At 41.3% G+C, this 21,792-nt stretch overlaps 1 protein-coding gene across 5 annotated transcripts in view; it reads left to right on the top strand.

Annotated features, from left to right (window-relative positions):
* The window catches only part of SPATA13 (spermatogenesis associated 13), a 192,894-nt gene that overhangs the window by 37,019 nt on the left and 134,083 nt on the right, over positions 1-21,792 (top strand). For 2 of the 5 annotated variants that reach the window (XM_084525538.1, XM_084525530.1), the window contains exon 1: positions 7,339-7,482. The exons of 2 other annotated variants lie outside the window; for them this stretch is intronic. In XM_084525538.1, the coding sequence (XP_084381664.1) occupies positions 7,405-7,482 (78 nt within the window). In that variant the 5' untranslated portion in view covers positions 7,339-7,404. Of the gene's footprint in view, positions 1-7,336; positions 7,483-21,792 lie in introns of those variants that run through there. One more of the 5 variants, XM_084525535.1, reaches the window with a different exon arrangement.

Here is a 21,792-nt window from a genome sequence, read left to right as displayed (position 1 = left end):
ACAACATCTCTAAGTCAATCTCTGCTTTCCTGTACACAGTGAGAGGGCTTACATAATCACTGCAGAGATGGCAAGAGACACAAGGCAGAAGATGCTTTCTGAGGAGGATGAAAGGTGAATTGAGATGACAGACATGAGCTTTTCTGGCTCATAAAAACAGTGGAAAAGGAGACCTCTTCAGCAACAGCAAGTCGAACTTATGCAAGGACACGGAAAGGGGATGTTGGAAGAAACAGGCAACAGAACAAGAATGATGAGACCCAAGAGAAATTAGCTTAAGGGTATAAACTAAGCCTGGAGAGGTGGCACAGTTTGCATTAGCAAAAAAAAAAAAAAAAAAAAAAAAATACAGGAGAGGAAGAAAGGTAAAACAGGATGGAAGTTTGAAGTTTTATGGACTGGGTTGGGAAATGACTAGGAAATTAGAAATAACATTTCTTTCCCAGGATGTGTTCTCTGTTTATTTCTTGCAAGCTCAGGATTATTCTCACTGCTTTCAGGTGTAATATGAAGCACCCTTTGGACATGTAGTGAATAATTGGCATCTAGAAAGAATTTGAACCACATGGTAGAGGAAAATCAGCAGTTGACCCCAAACTGATTTTTTCCCTGTATTCTGAGTGAGCTCCAGGTCAAAGACTAACATCACATTATCATAAATAATCACTTTTTATCTCTGAGATTAGGTTTCCTTTGGTACCACAGTCATGGCACCACATAGGCCATATCCTAAAATTCATACTAACATCAGTCAACGTTGTTGACAGGAAAGGCACAGAATAGAAAAATTGAACTATCGTTTAGAGTCTGTTTTGTCATTTTGTATTTGTTTGTTTTGGTGGTGTGTTTTTTTTTTTTTTTTTTTTTTTTTTTTTTTTTTTTTTTCATGCTCTTAGTGCTTTTTTTTTCAAGTATATATCCTTTTAAAAAATGATTTCACTTTAATTTATGCTGTACTATCTTTCAAAAAAATCTGGATTGCAGATATTTTAGGGGAAGTTGTATTTATAAAGATATGTGCTGTGGCTTTTGCAGTTAATTTAAACATCTGTCTCATTCATTAGTTTTGTAAAATCTTGGGTTTTGCCAATCAAAATTTGGTGAAAGATTGGGCAGAACATGACTCATTTATATTTTTAAATAAAATTTATCTTGCTCTTTTAACTTGAAGATCTATTTGGTATTTCACTTAAGCATAATCTTAGGTACCCGGGATCCAGCTGAGCAGTTATCACGCTGCCCAGCTGGGGGTGTGATGTGAAAGATCTTCTCTGGAGCCCTCTGACAGCAGCCATGAACATCTCAACAGATAAATCTTAAAAGAACTGTCAGATAGGAAGTGCAGTTGTAGAGGCCCGACAGGAAATTTTGTTAATTAAAGCAATGCATCATTTAGAAATATGATGAGGGACTGCTGCCTATAACTCCCAAAGTGATGTTTTGTTTGGGTAGCTGGGGAATGACCTGATGTTAGTGAGTATGGCAAGGACAGAATGCATGTTGTCTAAGAGCTCTGTGGTTGTTACTCATAAGGGGTGAGCCTAAAAAGAGAATAGTATCTGTCCTAATGTTGGACAATCTGAGGGTAAAAACAAGAAAATGAAAGCTCTTTGGCATCTCAGAAGGTCTGCTGCTCAGAGATTTTGTAATGTGTTTTTCCTCCTCAAAGGTGGTGTCTTTGAGTCTGACCAAAAGCACACTCATATTACTAGAGGAAGCCCCTCTGTCTTCAGCAAGGATTGTATCAGATCCCTCTCTTATGTGTTGATCATTTCCTCAAAATCAGTATCACTTGCTCTCAGATATCCTTGCCAAAGTCATCCTTAAGGAATTCTTTTCATTTTTCTGGGCCAGTAGTTCAAAATTTTTGACCGCTACCACTTTTCATCCCATCACCTGTCTTCATATTTACTTATTTACAAAAAGAAAGAAAATTCACAGCAATATTGTGGTAGAATGGGAGAAAAAGGATATTCTAGAAACCTTGTCTCTTTTATGAGAGTAATGCAAAATATAGTTGGCATGGCATATTTATTGAATCATAACTTTAATGGCTATTTTACTCACATCATAACTTCTATTACATATGATTACTGAATGAATTGTGCATTAATACTGCATTGCCATGAGCCGACTGTAATCAAGCATTTTCTTTTAGACCACCAGAAGGAGCTGTTGAATTCAGAAAGGCTTTCTTTCTAAGCAGGAATTCCTTGTACAGCAGTGCAAGCAGTAGGATAATGGAGCAGGCATGCAGCCTTTATTGCAGTGTCCTGCTCTGAGACACAGAGTTCTCATTTAGAGTCTGCATCATTTTCTGTTCCACTGTCTTGTCGTAAGCAAAACTGACTTCATGGGGTTTAAAATGCTTAAGGAAGAGATTTCAGGCATAATTCCTTGAACATATACTAGCAAATACTATCTAAATCCAAAGAGATGGGAAATTCATTGAGGCAGGTTTAAGCAGATATTTTCAAAGCACAGGGAGTGTGAAAGCTTTCCATTTTCCATTAGGTCAGCTGGAAGATGTTAGGCTAAAAGACCCGCAAAACACTTCAGAGGGCTAGAGGCAGCATCTGCAAGGATAAATAAAACCTGAAATTCCACTTACCACAGCTCGCTGGCAATTAAAATGCACCAAACAACTGTTATTATGTGTTTTCTGAGTTGATGTGAAAATATGCAATTATTTGTTTTTAGTCTAGTACAGGTGTCTCATGATCAGATTCATAAAATGAGGTATTGGGATTCCTAAGTGGCCTTCTCTCTGAGCTTTGTGCTTTACTTTTGACCAGAAAAAGTTAAGCCAATGAAGGGCAGATTGTGTTGCTTCTGCCTGTATTCGTTCTACACTTCCTTTCATCTGACAGAAGCCTGAAAATGTATTGTTGATGGCTTGTGGATGGCACGTTCTGTGTTAGTGTGTGTTTGAATAAGCCTGAGGGACAGGACCTCAGATAAGACTGCCCACTGCCATTCAGAGCTTGCTGTGCTATTATAATGTTGGCCCTGTAGGAGAATCACACTGCTGGCCTGTAATACACTAGCAAGATGCAATAGTACATATATTTCACAGAGTGAAACCCATATTTGTCCGTGGGAGGAGCAGGTACAAGCACAAAATAACAGTGTCTCAGTTAACATTTCTTGTATGCTAGGATGGATAGGAAGTCTGGTTCTTTGGACTGATCTCAGGACTTATGTCTGCAATTGTTGTCATGTTGGGATATGCTTCTGGATCTGATTGTTTCTTTGGGAAGGAAGAACAGTGTGGGGTGTTACCAAAGAACAGGGTGCATGCTAACATATAAGTTAGAGGAAGCTCAGGGCAGACCTTATTGCTCTCTACAACTACCTGAAAAGAAGGTGCGAGGAGCTGGGGTCAGCCTCTTCTCACAGCTAACCAGTGATAGGACTGGAGGGAATAGCCTCAAGTTGTGCCAGGGGAGATTCAGGTTGGAAATGAAGAGACATTTCTGCTCAGAAAGAGCAGTCAGGCACTGGGACGGGTTGCCCAGGGAGGTGGTGGAGTCACCGTCCCTGGGGGTGTTCAAGGAGAGGTTGGACGTGGTGCTTGGGGACATGGTTTAGTGGGTGACATTGGTGGTAGGGGGATGGTTGGACCAGGTGATCTTGGAGGGATTTTCCAACCTTAATGGTTCTATGATTCTAGGTGTTGAAGGGAAGGGAAGGGAAGGGAAGGGAAGGGAAGGGAAGGGAAGGGAAGGGAAGGGAAGGGAAGGGAAGGGAAGGGAAGGGAAGGGAAGGGAAGGGAAGGGAAGGGAAGGGAAGGGAAGGGAAGGGAAGGGAAGGGAAGGGAAGGGAAGGGAAGGGAAGGGAAGGGAAGGGAAGGGAAAATCAGTAGAGACTATTTCTGAGTATGCCATAAAGCAGTATTTGTCACTGAGCTCCCAGTTGTGATCTTCTGCGCAATTTGCTAAGTCAATGTATTCAGCATATTGAGAGTATTTGTTTTAAAAAAATTCATTATGCATGTCTTTGGATTAACAGGAGGGGAAAATGTGTCTGAGGAATAACTTCTCTAAACACTTGAAGGTAGCAGTTCAGGCTTGTCTTAATATGCTGAACTTAATTTATAATGCACTGGTGCTCCAGAGACCTTGCTAGTACTCAGGCATATGTTTGGGGCTGTACATAGAATAAATCAAATGTTGCCCTGAGGAGCTTACAGTATGAATGGTAACAAGCCATGAAAAGCAGACATATATCACAGAGCACGAAGATACAACGGAGAAGGGAGAAGCTAAAAGGTAACGTGGAGAGGAGGAAAAGGTATGCTGAACATCTAGTTTGGAGGTTTCATATGTTGAGCTCTTTTCTCATTTCTTCTTACCGTGATAATGTCCAGCCCTTGTTAAAGGTGAGGATCTTGTGCTAGGTGCTTTGCTGTGCAAAGATGCAATCTGCAGGTGGACCCTGTCTCAGTTTTAATCGATAAGGTTGAGACCCAATATAAGGCAGTTGGAAAATGATTACAAAGAACAGGTGCAATAAGCAATGAGTTAAATGTCAAAGCCACTTCTTTCTGAATTTATCAGTTCCATAATAAAATACATTTGTTGTTTTATTATGAGTCAAGTCCTTCTTTATTATGTATGCAATGGGACTCTCACAGAAACTTTTTTTTTTCTTTTTTTCCAAAAACAGTTTAACATGCCCTCTGCTCCGTTTCTTGGAAGTGGAAATTAGTTACAGCAATCTAAGCATCTGTAATGACCTTGAACCCCAATTATTGTAATTTTCTGGAGTCATGAGACTGTTGATTAAAAATAGGAACAAGCACCACACTCTGTGCTCAGTAGCACAGGGGGCACTGAGACCATACCAGCCTAAAACTCAGTTGTCTTCGTGATACAGCTTTTCATCTCCAGAGCTCTCTATCAGTGTGGCACAAACTACTAGAGGACCTGTCTCGACCTGAGCCTGACTGCCTGTGACAACTATAATTCATGGGAACAATGGCAGTGCTGGCACTTGGAAGACAGTTTAGAAGCTTGTCTTTCTCACAAAGGAAATTTTCTATTTCAGATTCCCAGTAAGCCAGCACTTCAAATAAAAGAAAAACCATTGAGTTTATAAAACTAAAGAAAGCAGATACTTCATGTTATTTTACCTCCACTTCATCAACTGGTACTTGCATAGTGCTAAGAGAAATGACATAGGTAGGTAAATGAAAGCAGATCAGAGGAAGTCAGCTGATGAGAGGCAAGAAGCACATTTCACCGTGCATGAGTCTCTTCAGGAATTCATAAGTATGTTACTACTGGTGTATTGTAGAGCTTAGGGATACGGTTTAGTGGGGACTGTTAGTGTTAGGTCAGAAGTTGGACTTGATGATCTTGAGGTCTCTTCCAACCTAGAAATTCTGTGATTCTGTGATTATTTACAGGGAGTTGAATCTTACTTTCTCGTTATGAAAATAATAGTAATTTAAAAAAAAACTACTACATAATAATAACAAACAGAAGATTTGTCTGTCTAGTCAGCTCTGGCTTACATGACAAGACGTCATTCTGTTCTTTAAAGGTGAGCATCAGATCTGTATGGCAACATTCATAGTGGGCTTCCTACAAAGTTCTCCTTTGTCATCTGACTCATGTTGAAGTGCTGAGAGTTGAGCTATGAAGCTGTTGGATTTTGGGAGTTTTGTTTGTTTGTTTGTTTGTTTGTTTAGGATTTTGAATAATAGTCTTGTGATGAGGCTTTTGTGCCCTCTAAACACTGGGGGCTTCACTCCTGCCAGTGCAGGCACTGAAGTACAGCAATTCACCCATATGCCATCATCAAAATGTTTGGGACATTCCTTAGCTTTTGCTTCTCTGTGGCTTCTTCTGGGCCACAAGAATTACATTATTAGAATAAATGAATTCTTACAGGGTCAGATTGTCAAGGCACTCTATTCCCTTTGGAGAGCTGTAGCATGTCTGTTCTGTCCAGTGTCAATACAATTATACGAGTCAGTATTCACCTGTAAGAATAAAAGGTCCTCAGAATGGCCTCTTTCCAACACCATGGATGTGTTACTCATGGAACAGTTACTAATTAGTAGAATTCAGGACATTCTGATGGCCTTTTCATTCTACAACAAACATCTGCCTAGAGTCACAGATCAGACCCACAGAGCAAATAGGGGAAAGAAAATGCATCAGTCCAAAGACTTAATAGAAGTTTTCAAGGGATGTATTAATCTCATGTCATATCAGCTTTCTGAAATGTCAGTGTATAGGCTCCCTCTCTTCAGTAAGTGGTGAGAAAGAGGCAGTTGCAGAGGCCAGTTGACCTGATCTTATTCCATCGGCAGGGTAGGAAATTGAGTGACTAGCTCAAACTACAGACTTATTTCTTGGAAGGATAAATACAGATGAGAGACATTTCCCAAACTAAGTCTGTTGTTTGCATGCTAGTACTATTGTGTGATGGTATCAGGCAGAGCTGACTGCATCGGTTGTGTTCATCAGGGAAGGTCTTCCACATGCAGTGTCTCTCATGTCATGTCATCATCAGAACTCATGCATCTAGTCAAGAACTCTTAATGGTGGGAAGGAGGCTACTGCACTACTTGATTTGCCTTTTTTCTTTCTCCTTTTTAATTTTCCTTCCCCTAAGGGTAAATCTGCCTTACTCAGAGAGGTGAAAAGGTACTCCAAAGTGGCTGAGGTTCATGACTTGGTCCATTTTCCTCTCCTGTCCTGTCCCTCTGACCCTTTTGCCCTAGTCTTCAGATTTGACCATCTGTGACCATCGTTATCCAGCACTGTGCAGAGCAGGTCGTGTGACTGATCTCTTGGCACAGCCCGCATGTTGCCTTGGCGGGTAGTGTGGGATGAAAAAAACACAATACTCGCCTTTTCTGTCTGAGGCTTGTTTATCTGCACAACATCCAGGCCACTGTGGGAGAACTCTCCTCTTGGTGATCACTGGCAACCAAAAACGAATCAAATCAAGGCAAAGTTAGGGAAATTCTCCTATACAAAGAGCTGCTCTAAAACAAAGCTGCGTTTTTGTGGTGCATTGTCCTGGCTCTGTGTGAGCCTTGTAAAGAGACAAAGGCAAGCAGGAAGGAAATCTCAGCTGCTTACTAAATGCCCTAATTTGATTTATTTTCTGCTCCCTTCCCCCACCCAAACTGTTCTGCTAACCTGTTAGTCCCAACTCAGACAAGTAAAACCAGCTAATCTGATTAGTCCTGACACACAGGAGCAAGGCTGCTGGGAAAAGCTGGACCCTTACAGCTGTTTCAGGCTTCAGCTTTGATCATAACATTATGGGTTTGCTGAATGTATAGTGCAGCGTGACAGGAGACTGGCAGCATGTACACAAGTGAGCAGTGTGGCCATCGCTGAAGATTTCTGCCCCGGGTCCGAGGCTACTGGAATACAAACCATGTTTCGGGTCACCTTCAATGTGGTGACAGAGAAAGTTACCTTCACCTTGGCAGCCTGCCCCTCCGTCACATGGAAGGTAAGCTCAGATATGCATCATGTAAAGCAGCTGGTGGCACAGGAAATTCGCATTTTACGTGTTTTTCCAACTGTAAGACATGTTTACAAAATTTTAAGGGGAGTAATAACATTTTAAGGGAACTGCACTGCAAAATGGCGTATGCACCACTGGTTGGAACTAGACAGACTAAATGGATCTGGTTTTAGAGAAGAGATTACTAGTTGCCTTTTAAAGCTTCTGTCTTCTGATTTTAAAATAGCCAAATGCACAGCCACTTTCCTCATTGTAGTCTGGAAATGCTACTGTATTTATATCGACAGCAAATGCAGAGAGGTATATAAGCACAAGCTATTAATTTCTGTAAGGACGGGGCAGTGTTTTGGGGAAATATTTCAAGCTTCCTAGATAACATAGGGATTACAAGGATTTGTCAACTTCACCAAGATACAATAACTTAGAAAAAATTGCAAACCTATAACAAAGGACTTGAAGGAAAACACAAATAATCAAACAAAAAAATAGACACGCAATTTACCTGGCATGTGATTGTGATAAAATTTGGCAGAAGCCAGAGCTGCTTTGCAGGTCAGCTGTTTCTCCCATTCAGAGATTCAGATCAGATCTTCATTTCTTTGAGACACATGTTTTTCATTCTCATCTTGAAGAGACCAGCATTGTCACGATGAGATGGAACTAACTTTGTTGCCTTTTCTTTCTTTATCAGTGAGTGTGTGCTTTCACTACAGTGCCGTTTGATAATACACCCACTCACTATGTTCTGAAGTGCTGCTTTAAAAACTTCATTTTAGAGTCAATTGCTTGCAGAGCAGTAACTGAAGGAACCTCACCTCCATCTGTTATTATGTATTTAAGATGAGAGCCAATTATGAGTAACTAGATAGTGTGACAGGGCAGGGTAGCTGCTCTTCCTTCAGCTCTGCATGATTCATTATGCTGCATAAGTAGTTGTCATATATCTCTGCTGTATCCCTTTCTCAGTTTTTGACCTGTCTTTTCTCTTGGTTTGTGAGGTAGACACTGCCCAGAAGGTGTTACTGCAAGCCCTTTAAAGTGCCTGGTACAGTGTGACCCCAGCCCATATCTGTACCATTTGTAGCATAAATCCTAAATAAAAATCAGCTGCTGGGCCAAAGTGTGTTTGGAGTAAAATTCATGTGAAATGAATTATACTGGATGCTTTCTTTCTGTGTGGGAGTTTACAGTGGTATTACTTCAGATTCCCTACTTATGAGGAAATCTTATCTTCCCAAAGTGAGTGTTCACTAAATGGTAATGAAAGGTTCATTTCAAAAAATACAGTGGCCTTACCTACACTTGCTAATGGTATATTGGATTTATATGCCTTCATATCAGAGTTGTGAGGACTTGCAACTCTGCCTTTGGGCTGCAAAGCATGTAGAGGAAGGAATTGCAATGGAAAGGGAGACTGGATCCTATCATGCTGTGCTTTTGCTACCTGGAAGTAAAAATATGTCAAAAAGTAGGTGCAACTGTATGGAATATATCCCAAAATGGGATGCCAAGCCAACAGATGGCTTTGGAGTAAAACTTACAAGCAAAACCAACCAAATAATCATCAACAACAAAACGCACACTCACAAATCCCAATAATTTTAAAGTTAATTTTTAAAAGTCTGTAGAGGAAGGTAACATTTTTTTTGACCAACAATTCTTTTGTTGACAGTTGGAAAAATCCAACAAGGATTTGGGCACACAAGCCTTCTGTTTTCACAGTGGCAGGCTGATGAAAGATACTGCTTCCCTACAACCCTGCCTTGCTTATGTCCTTATATCAGCTAGAACAGCACTGGTACAGCAAGTTAATTTAAATCCTTTGAAGCTGAAAGAGGTCACAGCACTTCTGGAGGAGGGAGGACAGAGAAATGGACAGGAGGAATGGTGCAAGTTTTGTCCCAAGTTGTCATGTTTCTGCCCCACACTATGAAGTTTTTATTCCTATCAGAAATTAATTTCTAGTTAGAAATATTGGTGAAAAAATATTAAGGCTGAAGCCTACTCTAATTATATGTATAATAATCATTTTTATGGTATTTCAGAAACTGTGGGAGAAAGACAAGATTCCTGCTCTAGGCATTTCACGGTCTGTAGTGCATAAAGCTCATCGCTTTTGTCAAAATATTGTTTTGTAAAATCTAGTTTAATTAGTAGTGGGGGAGGGCGTGAGTACAGGAAGGCTTAGAGGGAGGTGACAACTGAAAAGGGTGCTGACAAGTGCAAAGGGCTCGGAGTTGAACGTGCCTTTTCAAGTAGGCACCAGTGCTTGAAAACCAAAGGAAGAAGCATCTTTATAACAAACCGCAAGCATCTTTGTTCTGAAGCCTGGAGGAGGGGATGGGGCTGCTCTTTCTCACGTCTCCGTGTCAGTCTGCCTCCGCTCGTTTGCCAGCTCCTCGGAGAGCAGGCTGCTGGTGCTTCTCGATCTGTTGACAGGCACAGAGCTGATAGGGAGAGCAGGGGGCTGAGCACTGCATGATATGTCTGGGTGACACAAATCAGGCTGTGGCTGCTATCAGCTTGGCCAGAGCCCCTCTTCAAAGGCCTTTTCAGGTAGTGCTCGTGTGAATCACTGCTGCACTTTCCATCCTTTGCTGCCAGCGTTAGGGGAGTCTAGAATTGCACCTCTTTGTGTCATATATCTGGCTTTAGGAAGAGATAACAAGATCATACAGCTATTGAGACACCAACAAAGTCCTACCACTTATTTCCTAACCAGGGAACAGACAGCATGCTGCTTAGATGAGTGCAATTCAAACTCACAGGGTACAACCAGCTTTAGTTACAGAATGCGCTCACTTGCTGAGGATTAGCTGCACGTGAATCCCATTGATTTCCTCTCACTGTTTTGTTGGATCCTGCCTGAACTGTGCAGGGGGGGAAGCACCAAAAACTGCTGCTCTGTGCTTTTCTATTCAAGGCCAGGAAGTTCACTCGATGGGGATCAGCCTACCTCGGGGTTTCTTGCCAATTCAGCCCTGCGCTTTGTCTGCCTGACATGGATATATGAATGAGCTGGGGCTGCTTTGCAGGCGGTTGGGAGCCAGCACAAGCTTGATGCCAAATTTCAAAGGCTGCACAATGGCTCACCCTCCCTGCCAGTTGCAGCCGTTGGGGCAGGGACTTGTCATCGGAACGGCTGCTGAGAAATGACGATGTAAACTCCTCCCTAGGGATGCGAGAACAACGCTCCAGTCCTACAACCCAAGCGGTATCTGTGATAAGAAAACCAGAAAAATCAGGGGCCCCATGTTTTCCTTCTAAGCACAGGCCGGGGAGGGCAGGAGAGGAGGTGAGGCATGGAAAGTGGGCAGCAGCAAGCAGCAACCTTCCTTGCTGCTGTTTCAAAAGCCTCAGCTGGGTTTACAGAGAACTTTGCTCTGGCCTGTGCTGAGAGAGTAAGTGCAGCTTGTTATTGCTTTGTTGTGGTGGTGCCTGGGTAACCCCCGGTGTCAAAAGCCACTGGGGTAAATGCAGTGCAAACAGAAAAGGGCCTTAGCAGAAAAGCTCACAATCTAAGTGCATGGATTTCGTGCACCCTATATCAAAGGAGCAGACCATGAGCAGCAGGACAGTGTGGTGATGACAAATGTCATCTTGCCACACAGCAGATATCATCATTTTCCTAGCCTCGTACCAAACCCTTAAATGAAAGTGAGTCAAAAGGGGTCAGGTAATAAATGCAGAAAAGCAGACAGGTCTGTGATGCTCATTCAGTCCCTGTCTCAAGTTCACCTGCAGAGAATTGAGTGCAGGAGGAGGGCAGTGTGACTGTGGTTCATGCTGCAATGGATTACTCTAGGGATTAATCTAGGAAGGTGTTCAATTACTACAGGGAGCTGCTTTGTCCCCAGATCCCATCGAAGCTGGGGAGATGATGAAGCTGGGGATGCTCAGCACCCGTGGGGAAGAATTTCACTTTGTTCTTTACCTTGGATGTTGTTTTCAGCTTGCAGAACAGTGCATTTCTTGTTGAACTTAATTTTAGTTAAATACAGAGTTGCTAAGCACTTCCAAGTACAAGTTCCTTGATAAGCATCCAGAAACAGTTATGGCTGTCTTGAAATGCTTTTTCTACTTAGCTTTAAAGACTTCTCCAATATATACACCAGCCATATTGTTACATCAGCTTCTATGAACTGACAGGCACAAGAGATGTGTTTATTTTCTGTCCCTGCTCTTGGGTGCAGACGCACCCCAGTTTGTGTATTTGTTAGTTATTTTTGTCACTTTGAGATGCAGCCAAAGGAGAGATTGACCAATTCCCTTCACTCTTCACAACATTAACACTTCAGCAATAGTATATGACCCCACTGTTTGTCTCAGCAACCCTGAAATACACTGCACACTGCCTAGCCCCACTCGGGATTATGAGGCATCATTTGGGAGCTACTGCCATAGAAGCAAGTACTCTCTGAGGCGATGACATTGTTATTTCTAGCAGCAATGACAGAGCTTTAGTACCTCAAACTGTGATGGCAGACCAAGGTTTTCTGCCTGTCATTACACTTCTGGGAGTTCTGCAGCTCCCACATGCCTCCTTAAAGGTCTTGCTACCAGAGATTTGTTCTTCTGTGAAGGACTAGTATCTGTTTCTCCCCGTTTATTTGCCTGGCTTTTCTGGTTTCTTGACACCCAACAAAAGTATCAGCATTTTCTTAGCCTCAATCAAACCCCTAAATAAATGTGACTCAAAAGGGGTCAGGTAATGAATGCAGAAAAGCAGAAAGGTCTGTGATGCTTGCTCAGCCCCTCAGCCCTAGTTCACCAGCAGATGGTAGCAAACATCTCCATCCTCTGTGATCTGCATCTGGGGCTGTCAGACTGTGAAAGGGCTGGAGTGCCTCGTTGGAGTCATTTGTATCCAGAGAGAAGAAATAAGCTGTAAACAAAATCATTGTGCAACTGGGACTAAGGGAGAAGAACCACGGATCCAAGTGTTTTGGATGTGCTGGGAAATGCGGCAGTCATAGGGATGGAAGAATTAAGCAGAGGCCAGAACAAAATCACTGCAGTGACTTGCACTGAATGGCATGAAAAGCATTTTGGTGTCGCAGTTATTGTTCTTTCGATGACAAAAAGGGACCATTATTTGCAATGTAGCAAGTGACCAACACACAGAACAGCATGACAAAATCGAAACTGCTCTGGGTCAGCTCTGCCTGTGTATGTTGACCCTTTGTCTTTTCACTGAAAACATGGAAAGTTCAGGATGGGTCCTTTGACTAGAAGCTGTTCCTAGTCATTTATTTGTTTTTCTTCTGAGCTGTACCAGCTCTAGTTCTTTTATATTTGATATAGTCTGTTGATTAGCACTTTCTTTTACTCTGTTCTGGATGCTACTCATTTATATGGCTTGTGATGACACTTCTCAGCTTCTTTTTCCTTGCAGCAGCTAAGCTGAGAGACAGGAATAGAGAGAGACAGGATAAAGTGAAAGCTGCTAAACTGTGCTGTAATTCCCTGAAGAAATGTCTCTTCATTTATAGGAAAGTACTGGTTACAGCTGGGCAGAATAGTTGTTGCAGATCATTGGATAACTTTTGCTGTTACTGTTTTTAACCACCTTACTGGAGAGTTTGAAACTCTTTGCCTACTCAGTGCAAACACAGTTCAGTCCTGTAGGCAGTTATTGCCGAACATTCCCATTATGCCCATTTCTCCATCAGTAAGTGGTTGGTGACCAAAATCTTAAAGAGTTGGTTGAGCTGTCTGAGCAGACTCTGAAAATGGTCCCTGTGCTTATTTGCTGGAAATGAAGAAAAGTCTTTGAAATTACATTTAATTCCAGGCATTAGCTTTTTATGAGTATAAAAATATATTCCTTCTCCAGTCCAGAACATTTTTCTTGTTTAAAGCTTTAAAAAGAGAGAAAAAAAAAAAAGAGAAAGGAAGGGAGTCAGTTCCTGTATTGTGCTGCTGTTCTTGCAGGTCATTTCCCATTGCCTTGGAAAGCAAGGCAGAATGCTGATGGGACTAGCTATGCCTCAGTCAGCAATAATGCCACATATCTGAGGATTTCAGCTGAAGTTTTATATTTTTCATTTTATTTTCTCGCAGCTATTAGTAATACCTTTGTGCCTTCATCAGGTCTCTAGCTGGTGTGAGTTATTTCAGCCCTATTAACATCAGTGTTGTATCATGTTCATATATGTTGCATTGAATATGCCAGGCTATTCTGGCAGCCTGCTCATAGGCAGGGGCTGAAGTCCACCCAGTGGGACAACATCTGCCATCTGCCTCCTACAGCTCTCCTAAGTGTTGGCAGAGGTAATGATCAATCTTTACCAGAGACAAGCAAAAGTTCTGCTTGGGAGCTTTTGGTCACCATTCTTCAGCATGGAAGTGTTCTGTGAAAGTAAGGGACATAAGTGGACTTAACCACCTGATCTGACCAAGCTGGAACTAGAAGAGGACATGTGCCAGTGGCCTTGATGCCATGGTTTGGCAGTATGGTAAATCTTCCTTTGGGGATCCTACTGCTTCAGAAATGCCATAGCCATCTGAAGCCAAGCTCTGATTTAGCATAAACTCACTGCTGGTTCAAATCTTTTCTAGAGCACCAATGAATCAACATTGTACTGGCAGGCTTTATGCCCAGTTGGGTATAATCTGTCTGCATATTTGATGTTAGATCAGGGAGCATCTGTCCTTCCACAGGCAGCATAAAACCTCTGAAAAGTGAACACAGACATTAAAGAGAATGACTAAAAACCTGGAGAACTGCAAGGTCTTTATTAAAGACAAAGAATTGTTGATTCAGACATTATGGAGACTGGAAAAGATGATGGCACAGCACCAAAATAAAGAGGTGTGTGTATGGCAGGGAGTTCAGGAGCAGTCTTGTGGAACTGAAATTTTGGATTCTGACCAAAAGGAACAAAGTTGCTTTATATGAAAAGCTGATTTTGATGACAATGCATTAAAAATGGTAGTACAGCTATGTATTTTGCCTATGAAATTCAGTTTTTGTTCCAGTGCAGATGTTTAATGCTTTGGTAATCATGGTAGTACAGGGGTATTATAACTCCCTTAGACACTTAATGCCTTACTGAACAGTATCCAAAGCTCTTACCACTGTTTTTATTGTAAAAGGAACAGTCACAGACTTAGGGCAGTGTGTAGAAATCTCCTTCCACAGCGGTGATAATTCATTCTTCTGTATACAATGTCCATTGTCTTAGTGCAGCTAAAAGCATCCTAGGTGCTTTACGAAATATAAAAAAACGTGGCGCCTGGCCTAAAGTGCTTTCTACTGCAGTTCTGACATGGCAGAAGGCATGAGAGAAATGAGACAGAGATGGTGCAGGGATGAGTGAGACCCAGAGCTCCTGCAATACGAGCACTCTGGTTTGATGTTTATACAACCTGAGCATTAAGCTGTATCCAGGCTCCTGCTCCTTTTTGAAGTTAGCCCTATTTTTTGAAGAAGTGAGGGTTGTATCACATTAACTGGCATCGAAAGAGCTCTTCCTGCTGACAGTTTCATTTTTTATTTTTGATAAGAGCTCTTGTGAATCACATTACAACCTGGAGCATTAATATGTGTCTATTTACCTTAATACACCATTCAGTAAATCATGATAATTTAGATGCAGCTTTAGAAGAATTTGAGCAATCCCTGAAGCAGGAACAGGGACCTCCAATTGCTAGGGGTGAACAGTTGAGAAAATGCATTACCCACATCACTTGCAATGTGGCCACAAAATGAGGTAGAAACATTTCTTGAGCTACATCCTAATAAAGCCTCTTATAAGGCCAGCAACTTCTAATCAGACTTGTAAAAACCAGTGACTCTTTGCACAATCAGTCTCACCAGCAGGGAATGTTTAGCAGTGTCTTTGACCGCTATGTTGAAAATAACCACACTTTTCAGAAAAGAAAAACAAACAAACAAAAAAAAACAAACAAACTCAGAGCCAGACAGAAAAGTATAGCTAAAAATCTTTATTTACAACTGGAGAAAAACAATCCTTTGCCTTGGTGGGCTTCTGGCTGTTGAGGAGACTCCACAGTGTACCACCATTCACCTGTTTCACAGGGAAACTGGCCAGTTAATCCACCTGATGGTGGGTCAGACTGCACAGCCTCCCCTGCTGTTACTTTTTGGTGTTTTTAAGCATCCCTCCCTCTATGACAAGGCAGTCTTAGTTGTCTCCAATTTAGACATGACCAAATCCACATTCTAAAAACTAGCTTTTGCAGCAAGCCCCAGGCTTGGCTTGCTGTGTCCTTGCCCCAAGCTCTGGGTTACACAGCATGGCCTGGCTAAATGAAAATACAGGGTTTGTAAGGTGAGACTGGAATGAGCCGGTCTTCCATTTAAAGTTTATAAATCACTAGGTAAATTGAATCAAACAGTGAGCTGTGCAGATAACCCAGGGTATAGAGCATACGGTTTGACAGACTTCTTGTTATCTGTTCTCTGACTGTCTTGTCACCCTTCAGGCAACAATATACCCAAGCTCTGGATAAACACTGTAACTCCAGGTAAGCTCAAAGATAAGCTGAGAGGCTTTCATCATTTAAACCTCTTTAAGGTCCTAAGGCATTGCTGGGAGATTTACATAGACCAAAAGTTACCAAAACAGTCAGTTATGAAAATGTCTTCTTTCATTTGGGTGTCAAAATATGACTTCCCTCTCAAAGAAGAGGTGTGGCATCAGCACTTAACACTGTGGCTGCCACTTCCTTTGCCTGGTGACAGTGCTGTCATCTGCAAACACAGAACCCTGAAGTTGTGGTTTGGGAGATCATGAACTTGTCTGTGTGCAACCTATAGACCTTCCTTCACTGAAGAGTAAATGAAGTTTAATTCTTTCATGGAATCACAGAATGGTTTGGGTTGGAAGGGACCTTAAAGACCACACAGTTCCAATCCCCTGCCATGGGAAGGGACACCTCCCACCACACCAGGTTGCCCAAAGCCTGGCCTTGAACACCTCCAGGGATGGGGCATCCACAGCTTCTCTGGGCAAACTGTTCCTGTGCATCAGCACCCTCATTATGAAAAAATTCTTCCTCATATCCAATTTAAATCTACCTTCTTTCACTTTCTTTGGTTGAACATTAAGCTAACTGTTTTGAGTTTTTATTACTTTTTGTTTGCTCATTTTTCACTTTTTAAAGCTGTCGTTTTGATCTATATCAGTATGATCGAAACCAATGACAGGCTCAGCTGCTTGCAAGAGTTGCCAACCTTCCACAAACTCAGGTTAGCTATTCCAGGATCACACTGTTATTGTACACTGTTATAGCTATTAACTGATGACTCCTCAACTCAATGAATCTCTATACTTTGAGGAAACTAGAGCACTCATTGGGTTCAGAGCCCATTACCTCAAAGGGATTTGGACCTGGGTTTGTCCCTGAATTACGGAGAACATTAACCACACTGAAACTCATGCATCATTCCCTCCAGTTACCAAGTCCTTGATACATCTGCTGATTTTTTGACAACACGTAAAAGTTCTCCACAATTTTCTCTCAGCATTTTTCAGTAGAACAGCTCTGAAGCAGTCACTGATCTCAGCCTTTAATGACTGATAGGTCTCATTAAGGCAGATCCATAAGGACCAAGTTTCCATGTTAGAACCAAATGATATTGACACTGCTGGAGGAAGGCCCATGCGTTTTGTGTGTGTGCTTAGCCTTCTCTTCCTGGACAGAGTTGTTATCATTTCCAAACCATGGGCCTGGTGTACTCTACAGCTGTCCCAGAAGTTCTGGGCCCTCAGCTATCTCTGCATGGAGGCACTTTGGACTGGGCAATGAATCTCACCTAGCCTCAACTACTGGTATTCTTCCAGTGGAAGTAGTGTGATGGCTTAAGGCCTCGACAGGGGATGGCATGCATCTGAGGCTTATCCCAACAAGCAGCCAGGACCCAGGCAGAGAATGGACCTTGATGCAAGAGGTGGGAAGCATTCCCAGATTCCAGGCAAGATACTGTCAAATACCAGGTTTAGAAAGCAGAAGGAGAATAACATTTCTGTCTGTGAGTAATGCACACTTCATTAGTCCGGTAACTACATAACTTGTTGTCTAAACTGATGGATTATACAAGCTCCTGTGTTTCTGAGCTTAAAAATATTTTTCATGAGCATTAGTCATGAGGGTGACTAATGTTCTTGTTTGTGCTGATGTTTAGCCAGTCTGCAAAAGATGTAGGTTTAGTAAATGATCTCCAGAATTTGAGATTCTGCCTGGTTCTATACCCAAAGCTCACCAGCAAGAGCGAATTGTTGATTGCACACTGAAATAAAGAAAAAACTGAGTAAAATCATCAAAGCAACAGGACAAAGGCCTGGCTTTAGCCAGGGTACAGAAAAGTATTCATCAGCTTCTGAAAGCTGCCACTGCTGCCTCCTCTCAGTTGCACTGTATACCTCACAAGACAACTCTTGCTTTAAATGGGGGGTCCATTTATAACATATTGAATCCATAATTTAGAAGAAATGTTATTTAGACATAAAGCATCATGTATAACTCAAGCAACATGACCTGAATTACTTGGGGAATTGTAATTGCCTTCTTTCAGCTGAAAACTTGGAATCCGAGATTGCAGCCTGAACTCTTCTGAGGAATTAATTTTGTACCATTTAGCAATCTCATTGCTGTCCTTGTGTTGTGAGCAGCTCAATTTGTTCCATTCACTGTGCTTTCCAGTTTTGTCAGCAGGACAATTTACTGCAGACTGTCAGTGTGTAGTGCATCTATAATGAAATATGGAAATTTGCTGTGAAAGCCTGACCTTTTCCAATGTTTGCATTAGGATTTCCCAGTAGTTCTTTTCTTGTACTTTTTAATGCTGTAAGCAGAAAGTAGTCATTTCAAATATTATTGAAGAAATTCACTTTAAAATGTACCCAGGCATATGAAAACTCATAGTAAAAATAAAAATTAAAAAAATAATAAAATTCCTGAAGCTAAAAAATGATGCAGATATTGTTAACTGATAGAAATTATTGGAGGGCTTAATAGGATCCTCATCAGCTGTAGAACCAAGACATTCAGAGTTACTACAAGCAGAAAAAGTCTTCAAGTTGCCTGTTGATCAGATATATATTGCTCAACATGTGATTGTCATTAATGTGGATTTCCAAAAATTTGGAGATGTTGCTCAGTTTTCTCATTCAACCAGAAAGATAGATATTTATCCAAACAACTGTATTAGCAAGGTACATCTGCTAAGTATTGTACTATTTATTTATTTATTGGTCTGAGAGAGAAAGCAAAGCTGGAGCAAGAATTAACAAGTTATCCAAATATTACCTGATGTCCAGTGTTTGTCTGATGCCCACATAGCTGGTAAATCTCACAGTATCTTGTCAGCGTTTCTATTCTCAGATCATAGATAAACACACATTTAAACACTGAGCTTATCACATCCAAGTTCCTACAGCTACTGGACTGTTCTTTAGCTTTGGAAAGTTGAGTTAACATGACTGGCACTTAGAATAAATCTAACCCAGTACAAGAAAATTCTTACCTCAGGTAATTTTTATCATTTTAATTCCTTGAAAATGCCAAGGCCAAACAGAGGGAAAGTTTGGTTCTGATCCTGGGAAGGACACCCTTCAACGGTCATTAACTTCTATGGCCTCTGGTGGGCACGGCATTGAATACCTCATGTGGTGAAAGGATGCAGTGCTTTGGACAGGGGACATCTGATCTAAAGCTCTGTGAATCCAGGAAGAAGTTTTCCAGGGTTTGGATCAGTCTTTTTAGGTCTAATTCAATGTAAAGCCATGCTGGATCTGTTTCCTAATCAAAAGCATGGATGCAGGCAGGTAACAGAGGAGCTGCTATATTCTTCTAGACAAGAAAAAAGGAAGATTTCTTTCAGAGGCCTCAACATAATGCCTGGTCCAAAGAATTAGAATGAGTGTGCAGCTATATTCTTTTAAAACTGTTAAGAATATAGCATTCCTTAATTTACTGACTGCATGGTCAGAAAAGCACAGATCCAGCCTGTTGAGCTAAGTAGTACCTGCAATGCAATTTAAAATCTTTTACACTGAAACTGGTTTAAGTGCACTTGTTTACGGGACTCCAGGAGGGATTAGAAATCTATCCTTTGGTCACTCTTTTTTCCAGTTGAGGGGATGGTCTTCAGCTTCATAGGATGCCCTAGTTGGAGCAGTTATGCTCCTGACTCTGGTTGTCATGCAGCATTTAAAAAGCTGTGAATTCAAACTTTAAAAAGAAGTTGGAGTTGTGGAGTTAGTAATGGTAAGGGAGGATATAGGAAACCACAGCACCATCTGCATAAATATATTTGTTGCACTAAGTCAGTGCAGTCCCTTGAGGTTAATGGACCTTCCCCTGGTGCCCTTGTTGCTCCAGTAACCTGCAAGAGCAGTTTGCAGTGATCAAAATCTTGTGTTGCCCATTGCTGAAATACACCTGTGTATGATGCTTGGGTTAACGGCAACATCACAAACAGGCAGGGGTTGTGCTGTTCTGGTTGGGTCATCTCCTGCCTAAAGAGTCCCTGTTGGTAGGACACGTTTTGTGTTTTAAACTTATGATGACAACAATTACCTGCTGAATATGGAAGAAGAATGCAAATTGGAGCCTACCTGGCCTACTTCCAACTTTAGTTTGTTTGTGTTTTAAACAAGACAAAAGTTATTTTACAATGGAATATACCCATTGAAGTGGTCCAGGCATGTGTGCTTGTGTAGGTAGGATGGATACACCACTACACCTCCTTCGTGCTTCAGAACTGCAGACTGAATTCTGATGAACTACAGCAGCACCAGCAGCAGGGGAATGTGATGTTTGGGGCAAAATGCTGTCTCTGATAGCACAGGGTGCTTTCTGACATATCTGTGAATAGAGGTCTGCTTTAATAGTTAGTTTTACATTTGTTTCACATCCAAAAAATATGTTCATAAAGGAGCCACACTCTGTTAGATGTTATCTATGTGGATGTAAAGAATTTCTTCCCCAAAGAATTTATAAATCAGTAATTCCAGTTCAGTTTAAACAGAAGTGATTTAGCAATAAAAGGTTTTAGAAGACTCTCAAGTATTCTATATTTTTTGATGTATTGGGAAAGAAATTGCCTAAGCTAAACTGAGACTTGATCTGAACAAGCTACTGACCTGGTTGTCTGATACCTGAATGTATTTAGTTTCCAGCAATCAAGATTTGTTTCACTTGGGACTAGAAGTTCAAGGGCTCGCAAGGCTGGTGCTTGTGTTCCCGTTAGCAGAGCTCAGCTAGATCACAAAGAGAGCTCTTGTGAAAGTCAGACTGCTTCATCAAGTTTCACTCTTGCTATCCATGCCACCATCATATTCATTTAGTTAAGAGACCAGAAAGATCTTGTCTTTGGTGGAGCGGGATATTGATCTGAAAGTAATTTTAAATGGGTTCAGTGTCAGGAAGATATATATATATGTGTGTGTGTGTATTTTAAGAAACTATCCTGTGGTCTGACTGCCTTTGTTTTTAGGAAATTCCCTTTGTTATTTGATCTATTTTTTCTGTTGCTGAGCTTCTTCATAATCTCTATACCCATGTCTTACCATGAACTGTGTATGTGAGCTCATGGTAAAACACTATCCCAGCAGTTTATTTTTAATTTGAGTACTTGAAAAAATGATTTTGAACTTACATAAAATCAACTTAGCAGATTTGATTATTGGAGCCCTAGAACTATTAAAATCAGTAGCAACTCCTTATGACTTTAATAGAACCAGAGTTTTATCTTCATAAGGAAGGCTTCAGTACTTTTTTTTCCTCTATGATTTTTAGCACTAGCTGGCATTTAAATAGTGCAGCACACACTGCATAGGAAAATGTAGAGAACATTAGCAAAGAGCAAGGGACAGCTTACCTGACTTCTGGTAAGAAGACATTTTATCAGCAGATTATGTTCATATTCTTTGTAAATGTACTTTGAGAGCTTAATGATTATCACTTGCTTTAGAACAATCTAATATTATGTTTAATGAACTCCTAAAAAAAGGATTTTCTTTAACAAGTTAGGGCCTGTTTCAAGAAAGCTGCAGTGGTCCCTATGCGCTTTTATGAACTTGTGACATGTGAGCTTCCCACCAGGCTGGGGATGGCTCAGCTCCTGTCACAGAAATACAGTCTGACATATAAAAGTAAGGCAGCTCTGATCTCATCTGTCTTTAATAAACCAAGCCATATGATATGTTTTTTTCAGTATTTGTGAACTGGACCGTTGAACTTTCACGGTAGTAGGAATGGTTTGGGTGCCTTGGGATGGGAACTGCTAGAGCCCATTGGTACAGCAGAATCCTGCAACACTTA

This window comes from Aythya ferina (genome assembly GCF_964211825.1).
Source record: "Aythya ferina genome assembly, chromosome: 1".
Lineage (NCBI taxonomy): Eukaryota > Metazoa > Chordata > Aves > Anseriformes > Anatidae > Aythya > Aythya ferina.
The sequence above is the reverse complement of the archived record's forward strand: the minus strand, read 5'-3'. Positions and strand labels throughout refer to the sequence as shown.